This window comes from Ananas comosus, linkage group 7 (genome assembly GCF_001540865.1).
Source record: "Ananas comosus cultivar F153 linkage group 7, ASM154086v1, whole genome shotgun sequence".
NCBI classification, from domain to species: domain Eukaryota; kingdom Viridiplantae; phylum Streptophyta; class Magnoliopsida; order Poales; family Bromeliaceae; genus Ananas; species Ananas comosus.
In genome coordinates, this window is record NC_033627.1 from 316,804 (window position 1) to 335,378 (window position 18,575).

Sequence of the window (18,575 nt, forward strand, 5' to 3'; positions counted from 1 at the left end):
CACCTTTCAACTCTATAATAATATAATAGTACTTTATAGGAAGCATTAAATTCATCAGAAGGATCTTACTCCCCTCTAACAAAAAAGAAAAGAAAAGAAAAGGAGGAACAGAGATTAGGGGGCAACAAAAAACAGAGAGGAAGAACAACATCCCCTCACCCTTTAGAAACATAAAGGTTGTTGGGTCTCTTTCCTTTTCCTCAGATGTCTATGCATTTTTGTGTGGTCACTGTACATCTCCTAACCGATGCATAATTCACCTCTCCTGCGCGCATAATGGGAGCTCTCGGTGGGGTTGCAGTAATGTGGTTTGGTTTTGGTAGCATATGAGTTGGAATAAGTCTGAAGTGGGCTGTCCCCTGGAGCTACAGGAGAGATGCTCTCTACGCATCTACTAGAGACATATGGCCCCAAACAGAGCTGTGCGATCCCTTTGTTTTCGCCAATAATAAGAGATTATACGTTGCTGGGTGGAGGTTTCTGGGGCAAGTGTTGGAAGGATGTCCCATTCATCATCACCCAAGGAGGCACTTCCGATGCTTGTTTTGAGCCTCAGCAGAGCTTGCGTTGTGTAGAAATACACATAACACTTCAACACACCACCATTCAACCCCTGAACTAATTAATAAGCCTCGGCAGAGCTCTGTTTTCCAACACTCAGTAGCTGTAGGTGCTAGTCTGAGAGGGTGAGCAATGTCGGCCAAGTTTCTACACGCATTCGGCGATGAGAACCGAGACTTGCAGAGGCAGATTGGGTGCATGACCGGCATCTTTCAGCTGTTCGACCGCCAATCTCTCCTCGCCGGAGGACGCCTTAACGGAAATCCCCATCCCCATCCCCATAGAAGACTAACTTCAGGTACCCCCCACTATTTACCTCTCTCAACTCCATTTCCATTGTTCTCTTGATAATGTTTCTCAGTTAATTTCTCGTAGGATTATTACCTCCTTTTTCTGACTGATTCGATTGTTGCCATATATCTCCAGGACGAATTCTCTTAAACAGCGCGAGTGTAGGGGCGCAGCGAGCCGCATGTTCTCCACAAATGCCTTTCGTAAGTTCTGCTGCAAATTCACAGGTTTTTTGTTTAACTTGCAAGGCGGAAGTCGCGAGTGATATTAACAAATTGAAAAATGTTCCTCTCAGGAGAAAACCCTCTGCAAGAGCTGGAATGAGAATCAAAGAGTTTCACTGGAGTCATTACGAACGACGTCTTTCTCGTCGTCGTCTTCCTCATCATCCTCGTCGCTTGAATACAAGTCGCCACAACAAGAGCTTACCTCCGTCGACCGAATCGTATTCCCAGACAAGCCCATAAAGAGTCTGCCGAAAGAGAAGAATTCCGAACCGAGTGTTGGACCAGCTCAATCTGTTCGACAGCCCGTCGGCCGCCGAGACGTTGATGTTGTAAGGGATTCGATGTATAAAGACGCCGTCCGTAGCTTATCTATTAAAACTTCAACCAGGGAGGAAGTGAAGAGCCATCTAAAGAACTACAAGGACTCCCCGAGGCCGATGCAGCTTTCTACCATGTCAGCAAATGACTATCACAGCGGAAAATCCCCGGCGGGCACGGATCTTGACGAATCCCTGCGAGTGTTGGTCAGGCTCAAAGAAGCGCCTTGGAACAATTTCTCTGAAGCCAGCCAACCAGCCAGACTGTCTTACGACGCAAGAGATACTTCCTCCCTATTACCGCAGGACCGCCCTCGCTTCTCATGCGATGGGAGGGAGGCTTCATCGAGGCTAAGAGAGCTCGCAAGATTATCATTAGATGGCAGAGATGGTTGCTTAAGGAATGCAAACTTAGAATCGAAACATAACCCGGTTCTGACGGATTTAGAGAGAAGCGGCATGAATCTGCAACAAGAACTGCAGAGTAACAAGCGGCCTCCTAGCATTGTGGCAAAACTCATGGGTTTGGAAGGAATGCCAAACTCAAATTTGGTTCAAGTCGGTGCTGATGAAAGTTCCGAGACACAAAGGGGAGACCAAAATATTGATATGACGACGAATACATCTCAAGTGAGTCAAGAAAGAAAGCAACATCAGACAAAACAGTCGGAAAAGACCTTCCCCAACAGGCCTATGTCTAACTCTCAACTCCCAATTGAAACAGCTCCCTGGAAGCAGCAAGACCGGGCCCGTATTTCCCAGAAAACACCATTTCGGTTGCGAGAAGCTCACATAAAGCAGCAGCAGCATGTGTCGGTTTACTCTGACATAGAGAACAGGCTCAAAGAGCTAGAATTCCAGCAGTCCAATAGAGATCTCAGGGCTCTTAAGCAGATTTTGGACTCCATGCAAGCAAAAGGGCTTCTGGAAACCAATAGAAACAAAGCTCCAGCTGCGGATGAAGAGAAATTGAGATCGACGAATGCCCAAAGTGCGCAAATTTCTCATTCATCCCCTGCATTAACAAAAAAAAACATCAGTCCAAGAACTTTCAACTCTCCTATTGTAATCATGAAGCCTGCAAAGTCCATCAACCTATCAAGTGCTTTTGCTGCTTCAATTATTCCAGGAGAAGCCTTGCCAGGTCTTCCACAGCTACGAACAAGAGATCAAATCAATAAGAGTCAAACCTCTATCAATAAGAAGAAGGTAAAAGATCTTACCCCAAAGGTCAGCCCACGAGTTTTTCCTCCTCACCCTGCTTCGTCAACAGATAAGAAGTGCATTGGTAAAAATGAAGAAAATGGTTCACAAAATTACCGTCTAAAAAGGATGCCGACCTCGTCTAGGCAACAGCAGTCGCCAAGAGAAAATAATGGAAATTTGGAGAAATATCCAAGTTCGACAAGCCCAAGGTTACAGCAGAAGAAACTTGATGCCGGTAGGAGATCACGATCTCCTATTCCTTCTTCTGAATCAAACAAGTCACAAAAGCAATCTAGTAATAGAAACACTACGGATTCCGTTTCTCCAAGAAACAAACTAAGAAGAAGACCAGCTCAAGCACAAGAGTGCGACGATGACCAATTGAGTGAGACAAGTGGAACGAGGAGCCTGAGATCAGACAGTAACATTAGCTTAGCCTCGCAGGTGGATGTAGAGGTAACAAGTGCTGACAAGTCTAAAGAAATGAACATCTCTTTTGTTCAACAAGGAAGTCGCAGTCCATCAGGTAGGAAGGCACGGAAAGCAGCTGCAGTCTTAAAAAATAAGGTACGAGCATTCACCTTTAGCCATTTGTTCCATGAAAGCTCACTGCCTATTAGATGAAAAAAAACGAGAGCAACATATGTGGACATTCATTTCCAGCTACATCTAGATTAGTCCTTAATTGGTTTGTCGATTGCGGGAAGGGTTAAGTGGTTTCTTTTCCATTTTTTGTTGCAGAAAGAAATCCACAGTAAATTTCCTAGTCTTACTTTCTTATTGTATAACTGATTATTAAACAATATGCCACATTGCTAATTAAATTCTCCCGCTCACTCTTTTGCTCAGAAATCAATGAGTTGTTCGAATGAGGATGCGTTAACGATAGAGCTTGCAACTGTTCCTGTGGAACAGCCAAGTCCAGTCCCTGTCCTAGATGTCGCGCATAACCAGGAAGACTCGACGTTTCCTTCCGAAGACAACACAGCAAATGCCAATATAGGTGAGAAGATGGTACCTACACTACTTCTTTCCATAATATTCAGTTTAATTGCTCAATTCCTTCTTCTTCTCTGTCCAAATTAAGCTATATTACCCTGAGTCTAAGTGGCAATTCTATCACCAAGGACGATATGTGAGTTAATTCAAAAAATTCTTAATATTTGCAAGAATATCTCTGAAATTCCAAGGTTATACAGATGTACAATATGTCTGCCAAATTAAAGATGACTTCATTTTAGAATGGAACAAACTTTTATATGGGACCTCCGTATATGAGCTACTAATGTGTGGTCATAATTACACTAGAGTGTCTCCGTAGATCATAACATAGTATTATCTCTTGCAATTAAATGTCCTAGATATGAAATTTATAACATAGTATTATCTCTTGCAATGAATAGGCATGTTTTGGAACAGTTCCATATATAGGCAGCACACTGATAGAGTTTTTAGCTGAGAGGTGCTTTGTTTCAAAATTAACTCGATGGATGCATTTTAATGTTCTGCTGAATCAAAACAGAAGGATGAAAGGACGTTTTGTCAAGTTACATGAGATGTCAAGTAATTAGGAGGTCCCACATATAATAGCTGCCACCCAAACATAAAGTTTGAAACAAGCAGATTGCCTACTGTCTTAACTCAGACCAGCTTCCGGATATTCATGTGATATGCTTGTTGGAGGAGTGACATGTGATTTACACTTTTTAAATATAAATATTGAAACGCAGTTCTTTGGTAGTTCAAGCTTTTTAAGAATAACAGCTGTTTAACATGGTATCCGAACAGGAATTCTAAGTTCGAGCCCCGCCGGACGCCTAGCGTTATATAATTTCTTTCCATTTAATTAAGTTCATGTCTTGGATCTATCAAGTAGTTTCAAATCCAGATATAAGGGATATTAAAAAACACCCATTCTCTAATAGCTTAGACTTTCGGAGAATAACGGTTGTTTAACAACACTACTAAGTATTAACCGCATTAGTATGTTAGGGTAGTAGATGCTTGCGAGGTAGGAGGCCCAGTATGTTGGATGTACCATTAATAATGACTGCTTACTCAAAACAAAGAATAATTAACTGGAACTCTCCCCACATTTCCCGATCAATAATTCATGTCTCAAGGATTAGGCATGCCAATTAATGGCAGAATTACTGATTTGGTTGTCGGCTTACAAAGAAATATCATGGAAACATACTTGCTTACAAAGATTAGCTATTTCATTATCTATTGTTTAGTAACTGATCGTGTTAAAAAGATTCTCCTAATGAATGAAACAGATGACAAGGTCAAAACTTCAGACAACAGGAAACTGGAGGACAAACCCGAGACTCCACTACAGAAGTCCAGACCCAGTTCTGAATTCACTGACAGAAAGCTAAAGAACATTGAGAACTTACTTCAAAAGCTCACACAACTGAGCTCGACTGACAATAAAGACCCCGCCACCGATCACATAGCCTCATTGTGTGAAACACAGAGCCCAGACCACCGCTACGTGTCAGAGATACTAATAGCTTCAGGTCTTCTGATGAAAGACCTAAGCTCTGCCCCAATTCAGCTCCACCCCTCAGGCTACCCAATAAACCCTGATCTCTTCCTTGTCTTGGAGCAAACAAAGTCAAGCTCGCTTTTCAAACCTGATAACATCCGCGAGAGCAGGAAACAAAGAAAGACTGATCTAGATAAACTGCGAAGAAAGCTCGTGTTTGACTCGGTGAATGAGCTTTTGATTCAGAAGTTACAATTAACAAGCCCCAGCCCTCTACCTGAAATATTCTATCGCACTAAAAGGATTAGCAACAAGTTTCCTAATGGACAACGCCTACTAAAAGAATTGTGTTCCGAGATTGAAGGGATTAAGACAGATGGCGGCAGCTGCAATGATGACAGTAATTTGATAGCAAATGAGGCCGTAATGATGCAGTCAGAAGGATGGACAGATTTTAGTAAAGAGGTTCCATGGGTAGTACTGGAGATTGAGAGATCAATATTTAAGGAGCTAATTGATGAGGTTGTTTGCAAAGAGGCTGTGTATGGTTCGCAAGGTAAGACGACCAGATCAAAGAAGCAGCTTTTCACTTGAATCCAACTATCTTCTATCTTTAATGTTTTCTTTCACACAACATGTAAGAGTGTTTCAATCTAAGTTGGAATAATACCATATATTTTGTGCAGATTTGTCCAAGAATTATAGATAATTAAAGCACTAAATATCATATACTAACAAACTATTAACCTTGAATTCTACTAAAGTTCTATTATTTCTGCACTCATGTTGTTTTATTTCCATGTGCCGAGGACAATCACATTCACTGAAAAAGCTTTGTTAGGGACTCTATTGACCTGCAAGAAATTTCTGCAAGAAATTCCCAAGCCTCACATCATATGTTGGCTGGGCAAGAATTTGCTATGAAAGCATAAAAATATGATCTGATAGAACAGATACTGGTCCCCTAATAATTTTCAGATCCAGAGCAGCCTTTGTCGAGTAGAAATACAAAAAATCATCCAAGCACTTCGATTAAAGGGGATTAAAATCTTCCACCGAACAGCTTTATTGCGTGATCATCTTCTATTATCCACTTGTATTACAACAACTTGTATGTTATGATCCATTTTTCGGATGAATCCATGCAACTTCTTAGCTGCTACTTGCAGTTTCAATCCACTGGCATTCTGAGAAAACATAGGAATTAAATTTCCAACCATTATGCAATTGTGAAGCTAATTAGCCTCCGTAGTTGAACGCTTGATCATAAGCACAGAAACAACACTAAATTTAAGCACAGAAATGACACCAAGTATAAACAGTAGAAGGGGGAAAAAACTAACGTATAATTACACAAATGAAGACGAAATTATACAATAGACAGTCAGATACAGCATTGAGCTATGGAACCTATTACATGTGCAACCTCTTAAGCTTTTATCAGCTAGTTACACAATATTTCAGAACAAGTCTGAAAAACCACCTAAAACTAGAGATTATACAAAATGGAAGTTGTATACATTGCATAATAGGATTCATACAGCAGCGACTGACATTAATGTAATTAAATTCCAGAGGTCCAGAACCTCGAAGCAAATAATATTGATGGCTATATCACGAGAATCAACAAATTCAGTATGTTTGGTGCCTCTCCCCGAAAAATTCTTGTTAGGATATCATATTCATGAAAATATCCCTCGTACATTTCTCCCTGTATAAGAAGATACTACAAAAAGAATGATGAAGCACCAACTGAAAGAGACACTTCATAATATGCCAAAAGCTGCACCCCTACCAATGGCCTCTTTCTCACCATGATTGAACATTGAACTAAGTATGCAAGTAAAAAACTAAGAAGCGCCCTGCGCTGTCAACACATAGATAGTACGAGCTGGATAAAACCTGTCTGATGTCTCAATCAGGCAGAACAAATGGAAATTAAATACTTCCACAGCTAACATAAAAATTCAGCCCCACTGAAGAATGACAAGCTCCTTAGATGACTTTACGGGTTAAACTAAATATGCCACCTTGCTGTACCTAAGTAATAGAAGCCCTGGCAATTTGTAAATGTTTACATAGGGCTATGACAACAAACAATATGCAGTTAAATACCCATCATCAACTCGCAGCGGCAGCGCTGTGGGTGGAGAAATTGAACTATTCTCCATCGGAGTAATAAAAGACTGAAATGCCACACTCCTTCATGTCCATAAAAAACAACCCCTTTTTCTATGCATGCTATGAATTAATGAATCTTTCCATTCGAATGTTCTACCCAAGAGTTGTCAGCACCTTATTGTCTGTACAGCCAGATTATAAATGCCAATTATCAAGAGGCTGAAATTTCTGAGGATGAAAGAACTGTAGATGATTCAAAAAGGAAACCACTGATCTGACTGTGGTGAGAGAAGGTCCAATGCCAATTAGCCCATCAACATTTCAGTTGTAATATGCTGCGTCAGACATTCATGGTGTAACTGGTATGACCTATAGTCATCACAAGCAAGATGGAAAAATAATTTAGTAGCACAGAAATGGCTTCAAAAGAATTGTGTTATCAGGTTGAGAAATTTTCTTTGCTAGCAATCCTAAAAGTTAAACAAGACCTAAGTTTGTGCTAAGCATTGCTTATGTTACTTGTTTGTCTTTTGTCAAGTTCTATGTGATTGAAGAGATAGAGAGATGAATGTATCCGAATGTATCTATTCTTGTTGCTGCCGGTTATTATGCAAATACGTCTTTCAACAAAATAAGGCGGGTGAAAAAATATATATGTATGTTACTGCTGCAAATGACAATATAAGGACAAAAATCCTGGAGCCAATGTAAGCCATCTAAAAGACAAAAAACCAACCTATCATTTTGTGGCAGCCTTTCAGCCAAACCATCTATTCAGAAAGTTCAGCCTCCTCATTACAAAGGAGGGGGAGATGATAGCCAACATTATACTTAGGATCTTCCCAACAAATTGAAATAAGCTGGCTAAGGTTGTATGGAATAAGTGGCAAACTGAGTTTGAGCAAAGGAGGCTAAAGATAGCTTTTGACGTGGAGACTACTCTAAAAACATCAAAAAGTAGGCCAAGAAGGTTGGTAGAATTTCTGTCAAATCCATGTACCCATTTCATTTATACTCGTAGGACAAGACGTTTCTATTATCAAATAGGCACTTAATTTTCACAGACAGCCTAATCTTACTTGGGATCGCAAGAGTGCTATAGACCACAAAAGATCAGACAATGTGGAACTTTTGTGAGGACTGAAGCAAAACCTATAAGAGATCTACAACATGTTTCTCATCACCTATGCTTACAGTTTTACATGTTACAAAGGGAAAAGCATAGAGACTGAGACTTAATATTATGTTGATTGCCCTTTGCGTTTTTTTTTTTTCTCTCTCCCCTTCTCAGGCTAATAAGTTATAACATCTAGTTAGTTTACATCCAAACACCATTAGGTACAACTGCCCTTCTACATCAGTCTAATCTATAAGGTACACATTAGAGATGTCAAACATGTTGAACTCCTATTGTTTTTACAAAAAGAAACACGAAAGCATCGACAAGGCAAAGCAGTAAATGAACTAATTTTGACCAGTACAGCTCTCTACAAACTCTTAGCTGAAAACTAGCAAAAAACAAGTTTTTTTAATCACTGGCTAGTATAATCCATTATAATCCATATGATTTCAACCTAATATTTGATACTATTGACTTGCATATTGTCCAACAGTGGGATCTTGTGTTTACTTCTCACCAAAAAAACTATCAGCAAATAGACAAAATGCTGTTACTCTCAGCAAATTTCATGAATCTCTAACTAAATAAGGGACTTGCTTCATGATAAATATTAATTGCATCACCACAGTCAACTATAAAAAGATTCTTCACCCTCAAGACAAAGAAAATGAAACAAAACTAGACAGACATAATTGCATAATAAAAATGTTCTACATACCTGACGTTACTTACATGAATAAATCCAACAGGAAACTGAGGTCAGGAGTACAACCAGTCTTGATACACTTCCAACAACATTGTTACAACACATGAAAGAAAGCCCATCAACAAACTACTTCACAGCTGAGCTAGTTCTTGTGGGTTCTCCATGGCTTGCTTGAGAATCATCTCTGCTCTCCGCTTCTTGTCGTCCTTCTCATCATCCCTCAACCAGGAACCCTTCTTGCCATCAGAAATATCCAAAGACAATGACGCTGCCATAGATTTCTTGGCAATTCCAAACTTGAAGGTCACTACGGGCCTGTTGTTAGGAAGAGCTCTCCTTTCATCTCCTCCAGCATCAAGCATCCCACTTTTTGCAGCTTCAAATGCAGGCGCAAAAGTCCCAAGCACTGAAAACCTTTTAGTAGAGGCTGTTTCACTAGGAATAACAATCTCCGACACTTCTCTCTCTCCATTCAACAAAGGTGGAGCAAGAAATGGATTGCTCTCAACCACCTGCTTCCCTTTCTTAGAATCAACATCAACCGTCGGCAAAACCCCAGAAGTGCTATTGCAAGCAAGACGCTGCTGTAAATTCAACAATGACCTCTCAGCCTTCCTCCGCTGCCTCACTTGTTCGAGCTTATCTGCGCGAAGGTCGGTGCTTCTCTCATTCCATACTGGCGTGTAAATATATGTGTGCGTATCAGGAAAAGAAGGAAGCCATTCAGGTATGTGTTTTCCACCTGCGGCCCTCCCAACCTCAGCAAAGCTAGGCATCAGTTTCGGGCTTCGAGCAATTGGAAACCTAGGCAAGGATGCAGCAAAGGGTCTTTCTTCCTCCGTCTTCACAAAAGTAGCAATCTCTCGAACAACACCAGAACTCACTGCGCAACAGTGGAAATCCGATGCACCAGAAGACCCCTGCGACAAACCGAATTCCTCCAACCCCTGTAAGACATCAAACACATTGCAGCTCGTTCTACCCGATACATTAGCATGAAAAGTTGCAGCTCTCCCCAGATCAGCTATATATCGGATCAAGACCTCCACGAGAGCATCGGTAGACGAACGATGAGAGCTGTGGAAACCAGTGGACTCCAAAATCTGTGCAATAGCGATCGTCGCAATGGCACGGACAAACTCATCGCCACCGGAGGTGTTGCTTATCTTTTGTTCTTTATGATTGAGACCTCTACTTTCCCTACCACCATTGCTCATATCTAATTAATCATATTATTATTGGCCCTCAAATTCAGTATCTCCCCACCTTCAACCGCAGTATAACCATCCGAGAGATCTCGAACGAGGGTTTCGAACTAAGTTCGGTTGGAAAACCTTAGATTCAATAGCATTCGAAACAAGAACGAGAGAAGGAACCAAAGATGAGTTCGGAGATGCTCAAGAACTCACCGAATGATCCACTGGCCACAAATCCATCTCTCCGTGAACCTTGCTAGAGAGCGCCACGGATCACGACTGCGAGATCGATTGAGCTCTAGAAGATGAAAAATCTAGGGTTAATGAAACAGGGGAATTCACCGATCGAGTGGAGAAGGTGAGAAGGGAACTAGAATTCGGTCGACCGTTGAGGATTTGAAACGGGAGGAGCTAAAACCCGCCGTTAAATCCTAGAGAGAGAGAGAGAGAGAGAGAGAGAGAGAGAGAGAGAGAGAGGGAGCGACCGAGAGGAGAGAGAAGCGGATCGAGTCGGGATGGGAAGAGGTGGCGAGAGGACTTTTTATAAAGACCGAGTAGCGGATTGGGCGAGATGGGAATAGGATGGGAGCGAGGTTTGTTTTCTCGAATAGCATTACATATTAAATTGATGTCTACACGTGGCGCCATTTTATTGGTAGAAACACGTGTCGATCGATCTGGATTGCTCAGCCTAGTCGGCTTTGTCGAGCTCCGGCGGAACATCATACGCGGTCTGGCTTCCTTACGGTACACGGAGAGGGGACGGCTGACAGGTGGACACGTGTCAAGATGGTGAATTTGCAATTGTGCAGCAAAGCACAAAATATGATATCAAATGAATTGGTAGCCTTCAATCTTCACGAGGAGACCTAGTATATCAGATCCAGGCTCATTGTTTAGAGATGCAAATGGCCTTTCTTTCATTATTATTATTATTATTATATATTGATTAAATTTGTAGAATTATTTTTTGCCGCATGAATTAGATGGCATATGATTATATTAAAATAGGAGCTATTTGGTTAAAGATTTGAAATATTCAAAAAATATTATTATTCATTTTATATATGGTATGGCAAATTTGTTACTAATTTATCAAGTAACTTGGATCGGTAAGTTATTAAGAGCTAGTATATTTTTATTAACGGACTACTGGAAATTTTTATCAAGTATGAAAATAAAAATACCTACTAATTCATAATAATTTAGTATTTCTACCATCTAAAAATCTACAATAATTTCACTGTTTTACTAACATGTTTTATAATTATCCAATTTAAGTTGCTCAATAACGATTAAAATGTTTTCAATAAAAAAAAATATAGAGGCTTACCAAATATTGCAAAAAATGAACCAAACGGACTATATAAATATAATAATATGAATTGGGCTGAAATACTATTAATAGTGTTTCAGTATTTTGGCTATCAAGTTTTTAACTCTTCGATAAAAAATTGTGGGGTTATGATTATAGTGGTTTTCTAGGATTTAGTGGTAGTTCTTCAAGAGTTAAGTGGATGATTGGTTGAATAGTATGATCTAAAGGGTATAATTAACTAAAATAATAGATCTAACGGTAAATATTTGATAGCAAAACAGTTTAAATACTATTAATAATATTCCAGCTCAACTAATAATAATACAGCAAGTCAGATTGCATAACATTTTTTCTGGGCCGGGCCGGATCCGATCCGATCCGACTAATATTTGTGGGCTGAAATAATGTATGGTCCCGGGTTTGCCCAGGTTTAAGGGTGGTAGTACCAGAAAGTTGATATTTGTGATTAGTACTGTTTAAAACTTTGAGTTTAGTAGTCCAAAATGAATATATATAACTTTATTAGTGGAGTTTGGTATTGATCCGGTACATTAAGGCGTTCTCTATATGTACATATATATAAAAAAAACCCACACTACTTCCCTCCCTCCCTATGAACTGCCTCGCCCGCGCCCACCGCTCCCTCCTCCAAACCCACAACTTGGTCCGCTGCCGCCGCTTCCGCTTCGTCGGCGAGGTCCACTGGTGGTCGGCGACGCCCAGGCTCACGCCGTGGGGGCTCAGGGGAGACATGTGGAAGAAGGTGTTAAGGAGGTAGAGAGAGAGAGAGAGAGAGCAGAGGGAGAAGGAAGTCGTGGCGCTGGGAAGGTCTGTCTGGTAAAAAAAAAAAAAAAAGGAGAGAGAGAAAAAGCGGGCAAAAAAGAGAGAAACTTCCGCACCACCCCGTCCCCTGCCCCCCAAAGACCAGCCAGCCAACCCTAACTTTCATCGCTCCTTAAAGAACGCCTTCCCCATTCCCATGGGCCCTCTATATATATATATANGATTTGAGTTTCAAAATTTGTCATGATTAGTGTTTTATACGTATGAAACCAAAAAAAAAGAGTATATATATATATATATATATATATATACTATGCACAAACGTCCCTAGTAATTTCTTCATAAGCCATGTGGCTGAGCATAAAATAAAATAGAAAAAGTATATAGATAGATAACGGAATTCGATGCAATTCCAAAATCAATTCATGAAATCATAATTCACTTCAGTTCCATTCTATTGTGGTTTTGTATGTTAGGGTAGTCTGTTGCTTAACACCCTGCAACTTCACCGCTTGTCGATTACCCTCTCCGTCTTTCACGTTTATTACTTCTACTCCAGCCCCACATTTTACCAGTGTCTCAAACGCGCTAACAATTTACTAAACCTACTATAATTTGGCTGCAAAACTTCACAATAGCAAGCTGGCATATAATGTTGTTTCTATATTAGAACATTTACATAACTTGCAGTTCATGTAGTATTTTTAGAATGCGCATATTCTACATTCATATGCCCTACGAAGCATATATGCCTCCTGATCGATGGTTTTGTCGGAACACCATAACTTCTTTTTTTATTATATCTTTCTAAGAATCCATGAATTCTTTTAATTTACGGCGCTCGAAGCTAGCCATACATTTAATGTTGTTTATGCTCTGTAATGTGCTCTGTTGTCGCCAATTCCTATTGGTGTTCAAAGTTCAGCGTCCATTCACTTAGGATCAACCGACTTTCTGTTTCTTAATTAATTTTGTTTTCCAGAATTCAAGTGTGATAAATGCTTCTTTCATGTTGCTCGTGAAAGTAATTTTAGTTATCGGTGAGCATGCAGTAGATAGGGAAGTGCGAGTTTGGAGATTGTTTATCCTTCTGAAGATTTGGATTCTTGGCAAATTTTGTGTCCCGAGAAGACATAATGATGCTTTATTTAGATCAACAATGTCCTTTATGTGGGTACGCCAACCGTCCAACAGTCCCTCCCCAAAATACGTCTAAATTGTTGGGTCAGTGATAACGGTCGTACCAAGTACAGTTTTCTCAGAACTGAAAATTACGGTCGTTTCTTTGCCCGCCTTGTGAGACTCCGTGCTTGTAAGAACATGGTTCTGTTATTCGAAGTTATATTGGCCTTTCCTTGTTCCATGATTCCATCATCATGGCAAAAAAGTTTGTCCTGTTGTTAAATAGTAATACGAGTAGTATCATTACAAGTATTGAGAGGATGTTGTGACCTTTGCAGTGTGTCTATTGAATTATTCCAAGCAGGTAGATTTCACGCCTCTTCTCTATAGCGGAAAATCTTCGAGGGTGATATTTCAGCTGCATCAGAGTCATCCATTTTGTCTGCCAACTGCTGTCACCTGTTCTCTTGCACGTTACTTCCCCCGAAAAGGCTACCCTAGCCAGAAATTCGGTACCTATTGAAGCAATGTTCTATCATCTTTTCGCGTCTTCACTGGAATTTCTACTTGTTGGATGCATTAATTTGATACTGGAAGCTAATTTCTTGATTCCTGCCATTTTTCTTGCGTGACTTTGATGTTTTTTTTTTGCAGCAAGCTATAGTATTTCAGCTTTTTTTCTTTTATGGTTGCTTACATTTTTTTTTTTCAGCTTGCAAGACAAGGCTATGATGTTCGAGCACCAGCAATGGAAGAAATTATTGGAGAAGAAGAAAATATTGGAGAACAAGAAGTTGTATAAGAGTTTAAGGTCAGTTCTCGACCTGTGTCTTTGCTTGGTTTTGTACTTTCAGTGTACTTCGTCAAGCCACCGTTTACCTCGCTTAGCTCATTACTTTGTTTTAATTTTGTATTTGTTGCCACTTCTCACTTTGTTCTGATACACTTTGTTTTTCTTTTTTCTTTTTTCTTTTTTTTCAGTGAAAAGAGGGTGTGAGGAAGTTGTGTAGTGCCATTAGTCTATCAGTTGAAAGTTTTCTTGGAGTTTTGCCCATGTACCGGGGCAGTTATATTTTAGTTGGTACAAGGAAACTTGGGATGAAAATAGTTATGGGAATAGAGAATTTTTCTCTTCACTTCTTTCTTGTTTCTATACGTGGCTGCTATATCATCATCTAGATGTTATGAAATGCCCTGAAGAGATGATTATTTGTAACCAATTATGTAATTAATCGTGCTAGCTTTCTGTTATTTACTAGCTACTTTTTGTGCTCTTATCAACACACACACAACTCCTATTTATTGAGAAAGAGGAAGAATAGTCAAAGCATTTTTTCAGCAGAAATAACGTTATCTTCTTCTATATAATGAAGAGGAATACAATACCACTGCAAAGGATAGAACTTCCCTGTTAAGCTGCAATTATAGTGACAACAACAAGTAGCTCGATATTAACTCGATCTCTGCAATTTGGAGACAAAATTCGATGCGGCAAACGCCGCTGATCCGCCGACCACACTGATTAAAGCCACAAGAATCTGAAGGGCAATCTCCCAGGGGTATTGCTCAGGCACAATATATACACAAGCTGGGCCTAAGATTAGCAAGAAAAGGCTCAGAGTGGAGAGTGTTCCTGGGGTCCCAGGGTCTGTGGCTGCTGATAGAAGTCCGAGATCTTCTGCTTTCGAGAGAAGCCCCAACCTCTCCACCGTGGAGAGCGAGAATCCAAACTTCTCGGCTGCGGAAAGCAGTCCCGCCTTCTCTGCCTTGCTTAGGAGCCGAAGCTTCTCGACATTCGTTAAAAGTTTTATAGGCGGCTTACTGTTGTTGTTTATCTCTCGCGGACCTGGTTCACCGAGAGGAAAAACTGTTGTTCCCTGCTTCATATATACATATGTATAAAACTAGTATGCATGAGTCAATCAGTGGGCTTCTGCCCCACATCAAGAAAAGGAACTAATAATGTCATTTAAGTAAAACATGGAGTGACAGAGGAAAGAGTAATTGATTATTATTTCGCCACCGATTAAATCTACAAAGAAATTCAGGCCACATTTATAATCGACGTGAGCCCTGATACAGCATTACAGCCACCATGATGCCTGAGGTTTTAGCAAGATTACGGTGAATGCGTGTGAACTCAATAACATAATCCTTTTTTTTCTTTTTGTTAATGTCTGATAGTAGACCGACTTATTCGAACTAGTTACGAAATCGAAGGCATAGGTAACAATAAATTATTACTCAGAATTCAGGCTGAAAAGAAGCAATTTTGTCGAGCGCGTGGTTGTAAACAAGATTTTGGAAGGAACTATTTCACTGGAATCGAGATTGGTACTGAAATTTCTCACCTTCCTGATAGCACCAGCCCTGGCTCCAGGTTTTTGGGTGGCCATGGATTTGACAGGGAGAGGGCATGCGGCTCCTGGCCTAGAGAGAGAGGAAGGGAGTGAGAATATTACCCTGGCGCTGTGAACTCCCACACCCTCCATGAATAAACACAGCTACAAGTCCTGAAGTCCCTCCCTCTCTCTCTCTAACCCTCCTTTCTTTCTCCCCTCCTGCAGTCCTGCTCCACTGGTGAGTGGATTGATGGATTTGGGTGCCAAGTGTGGCTATTGGTCGGCAGATGATTACCACCAGATCATTGCGCGGACACGCGTCAGCTGATAAATGGGCAATCTACCACAGCGGATTTGGCTGAGCCTATATAAATAAATAACTTTTACATATTTAATTCAGCTGTACCTTGTCTAACGAAGACTCCATGGCCCAATGGATAAGGCGCTGGTCTACGGAACCAGAGATTCTGGGTTCGATCCCCAGTGGAGTCGTCGTGTTTCTTATTAGAAAACAAACACCCCTTTCTTTTTTAAAATTTTTTTTGTTTCTTAGATATGGGCTAGGCGGCCCGAGTGGGCCGATTGTGACCATTCCTACGCTTCTCTTCCTCGATCAGACGATCACCCGAGAGAAACGGTAAAGGCCGTGGATCTGGATACAAAAACCGTCGCCCCGGGCCTAAACCCTTCGGAGTGATCGCCATGGCGAATTCGCCGGTGGAGAAACTCGGGAAAGAAGTTTTGGATCTCCCAGATCAACGACGAGGTAAAGTGAATCTATTTGAATTGAATTTTTAGTTTAAATACTTATCGACGAAATATATGTGATTCCGAGGCTCTATTATCTGCGCACTCATGGATTGTTGTATATTGTTACCTACCTCGCTAGTTTTCTACATTAGGTATTTTGATGAATTCCTGAAGAGTATGATTAGCAGTGCTATGTTAGGCCTCTCCTTGTAGCTGTGATGATTTAAGCCTTTTGATTCAACTCACTCATAAAGAATGAATCTGGATATTGATGCGTAACAAGTATTAACCGTGTGATAAATATGGTAGAGGTGGGGAAAGTAGCTATAATGGGAAAGATGCTCTATGATTTTCCAGTATGCATGTACAAGGCATCTGTAGAGGTTCTGATATTTTCTGCTCAGGGAATATACAGTATTATAGGAAATGTGCTCTGAATAGCATCTCTAATATGCGAAAGGTGAGCTTTTGGTTTGATTGGGAGGATATTTGTGTACGATAGCTACATAAGCGATGCAATTCTCCATTCTCAGTAAAAACCACGGATATATATTTGTGGTTCAACTATTGCACTAAAGGTAAAAAAATTAATTCGTGAAAGTTCCCTATACTGTGTGTTGCTAGTTCTAGCTTTGCAAATTTGTTGGAGTCCATGTACTACTGCAAACAATTCTTCCACTGTACTTGCACAAACACCTGTCAGCTTATCGAAGAGCGCTACATCTTATTTTTCCTAATGTCTCCGCTGTAAGAAGTATGCGTAAGTAGGCAGCTAAGTTGCCCTATAGCTTGCACTAATTGAATAATGAGTTTGCGAGTATTTCGTTCACTTTTTTTTTTTTTTTCACTATATAATCTTCTTTTACCACTATATTATGCATTTGGTCGACAGGTATCATAAATGATATCCAATCTAATATGCGATTCTTTAAACCTTGTGTTACAGAAGCTGTCGCGTTCTCTTGGGCTCTTCGTGGTTCCATCTTTCTAATGCGTAACTTTGGCGAACTAATGGCCATCTGAAAGTGATGAGAAGCATTGTCAAATCATCGCTTTCCGTTGGTAACATGCAAGAAATGGCAATGCATCATATCAGTCTACAGTTCACTCTCTCTCTCTCTCCCGCCGCAAACCTTGATCAGGCTCTTTTTGCTAAGATATGCTCAAACTTTGTTCTGTTTCGAGCTACAATGTGATTGATGAACCTATTTTATTTTGTTTGTTTTGAAGTGAGGTATGCATATTTCATGTTTGGTTTGCTATCTGAGCCTAGTTAAACTGCTGTGACCGGTTCATATGAACTGCTTTGTTCACTACTGGTTCACTTGATTGGATTTTGATGAAATGTTCCGGGAGAGAGAGAGAGAGAGAGAGAGAGAGAGAGAGAGAGAGAGGAGGGGTTCCTGTTGAGTTTTTTGACCTGTGGTTGGTTCATTTAGTATCATCATACCACATGGTTTAAACATAACATAACATTCGATGTGTGGATCATTCTTGGACCTTTTTTTTTTTTTATTTCACAAGTCCTATTTATGCATACATCGTTTATTGTATATTTAGTCTGCATATTTCTAAACTATTCCTTCCATTTTCTAGGCTATCCTTCAAGTGTACTAAGAAATCCTTTGGTAGTATTGACTGATTGGCGGCATCCCACCAATGATGTGCCGGATAAATGCGGAGCTTAGGGCATGCTTGTTTTACTGGGGTCGCAAGAGGTGAGGGGTTTCAAGTTCTGGCTGTAGGGACGAAACCACGACTTGGCGCGCTACCCCAACTGTGGACTGGTTCTCACAGCTTGGGGAACTTGTTGGACAAATACGCCCCGTTGTTTGGTTTGGAGGGTTCGACAAAATTCAAGAACAATTTAAAGCTTCCAAGCTTAGACACACTGAAATGATGATAGGTATTTCATATTTTAGGAAAATGGATTTTTTGTTGAAACGCATGATCTTACATAAATAGGCCTTTAGGTGTAGTAAACAGGATTTGCGGGATTGAAATTTTAATTTCAAATATTCTGA

At 40.4% G+C, this 18,575-nt stretch overlaps 3 protein-coding genes, 2 long non-coding RNA genes and 1 other non-coding gene across 10 annotated transcripts; 4 read left to right on the forward strand and 2 right to left on the reverse strand.

Annotated features, from left to right (window-relative positions):
* Nucleotides 63-5,778, forward strand: LOC109712443 (protein LONGIFOLIA 1-like). The gene is made up of 5 exons (XM_020236003.1): nt 63-859; nt 988-1,055; nt 1,148-3,169; nt 3,452-3,605; nt 4,882-5,778. The coding sequence occupies exons 1-5, from the start codon at nt 694-696 to the stop codon at nt 5,685-5,687; spliced, it is 3,216 nt and encodes a 1,071-aa protein (XP_020091592.1). The 5' UTR covers nt 63-693; the 3' UTR covers nt 5,688-5,778.
* LOC109712444 (transcription initiation factor TFIID subunit 8-like) lies at nt 6,409-10,775 on the reverse strand. 2 transcript variants are annotated; one of them, XM_020236005.1, is made up of 2 exons: nt 9,067-10,775; nt 6,409-7,583 (listed from the first exon to the last, which is right to left on the reverse strand). In XM_020236005.1, the coding sequence occupies exon 1, from the start codon at nt 10,255-10,257 to the stop codon at nt 9,172-9,174; it is 1,086 nt and encodes a 361-aa protein (XP_020091594.1). In that variant the 5' UTR covers nt 10,258-10,775; the 3' UTR covers nt 6,409-7,583; nt 9,067-9,171. The 2 variants fall into 2 exon arrangements, with proteins under 2 accessions (XP_020091594.1, XP_020091593.1); XM_020236004.1 differs by having other exon boundaries at nt 9,053-10,775.
* On the forward strand, nt 12,727-14,710 carry LOC109712801. The gene is made up of 3 exons (XR_002216973.1): nt 12,727-13,971; nt 14,172-14,270; nt 14,441-14,710. It is a non-coding gene; the product is annotated as an uncharacterized LOC109712801 (long non-coding RNA).
* On the reverse strand, nt 14,776-16,070 carry LOC109712800. 3 transcript variants are annotated; one of them, XM_020236565.1, is made up of 2 exons: nt 15,811-16,070; nt 14,776-15,305 (listed from the first exon to the last, which is right to left on the reverse strand). In XM_020236565.1, the coding sequence occupies exons 1-2, from the start codon at nt 15,875-15,877 to the stop codon at nt 14,911-14,913; spliced, it is 462 nt and encodes a 153-aa protein (XP_020092154.1). In that variant the 5' UTR covers nt 15,878-16,070; the 3' UTR covers nt 14,776-14,910. The 3 variants fall into 3 exon arrangements, with proteins under 3 accessions (XP_020092154.1, XP_020092152.1, XP_020092153.1); XM_020236563.1 differs by having other exon boundaries at nt 14,776-15,339; XM_020236564.1 differs by having other exon boundaries at nt 14,776-15,336; nt 15,811-16,068.
* On the forward strand, nt 16,221-16,293 carry TRNAR-ACG. Its single transcript has one exon. It is a non-coding gene; the product is annotated as a tRNA-Arg (tRNA).
* Nucleotides 16,293-18,575, forward strand: LOC109712802. 2 transcript variants are annotated; one of them, XR_002216975.1, is made up of 3 exons: nt 16,323-16,567; nt 17,498-17,785; nt 18,148-18,575. It is a non-coding gene; the product is annotated as an uncharacterized LOC109712802 (long non-coding RNA). The 2 variants fall into 2 exon arrangements; XR_002216974.1 differs by lacking the exon at nt 18,148-18,575 and having other exon boundaries at nt 16,293-16,567; nt 17,498-17,813.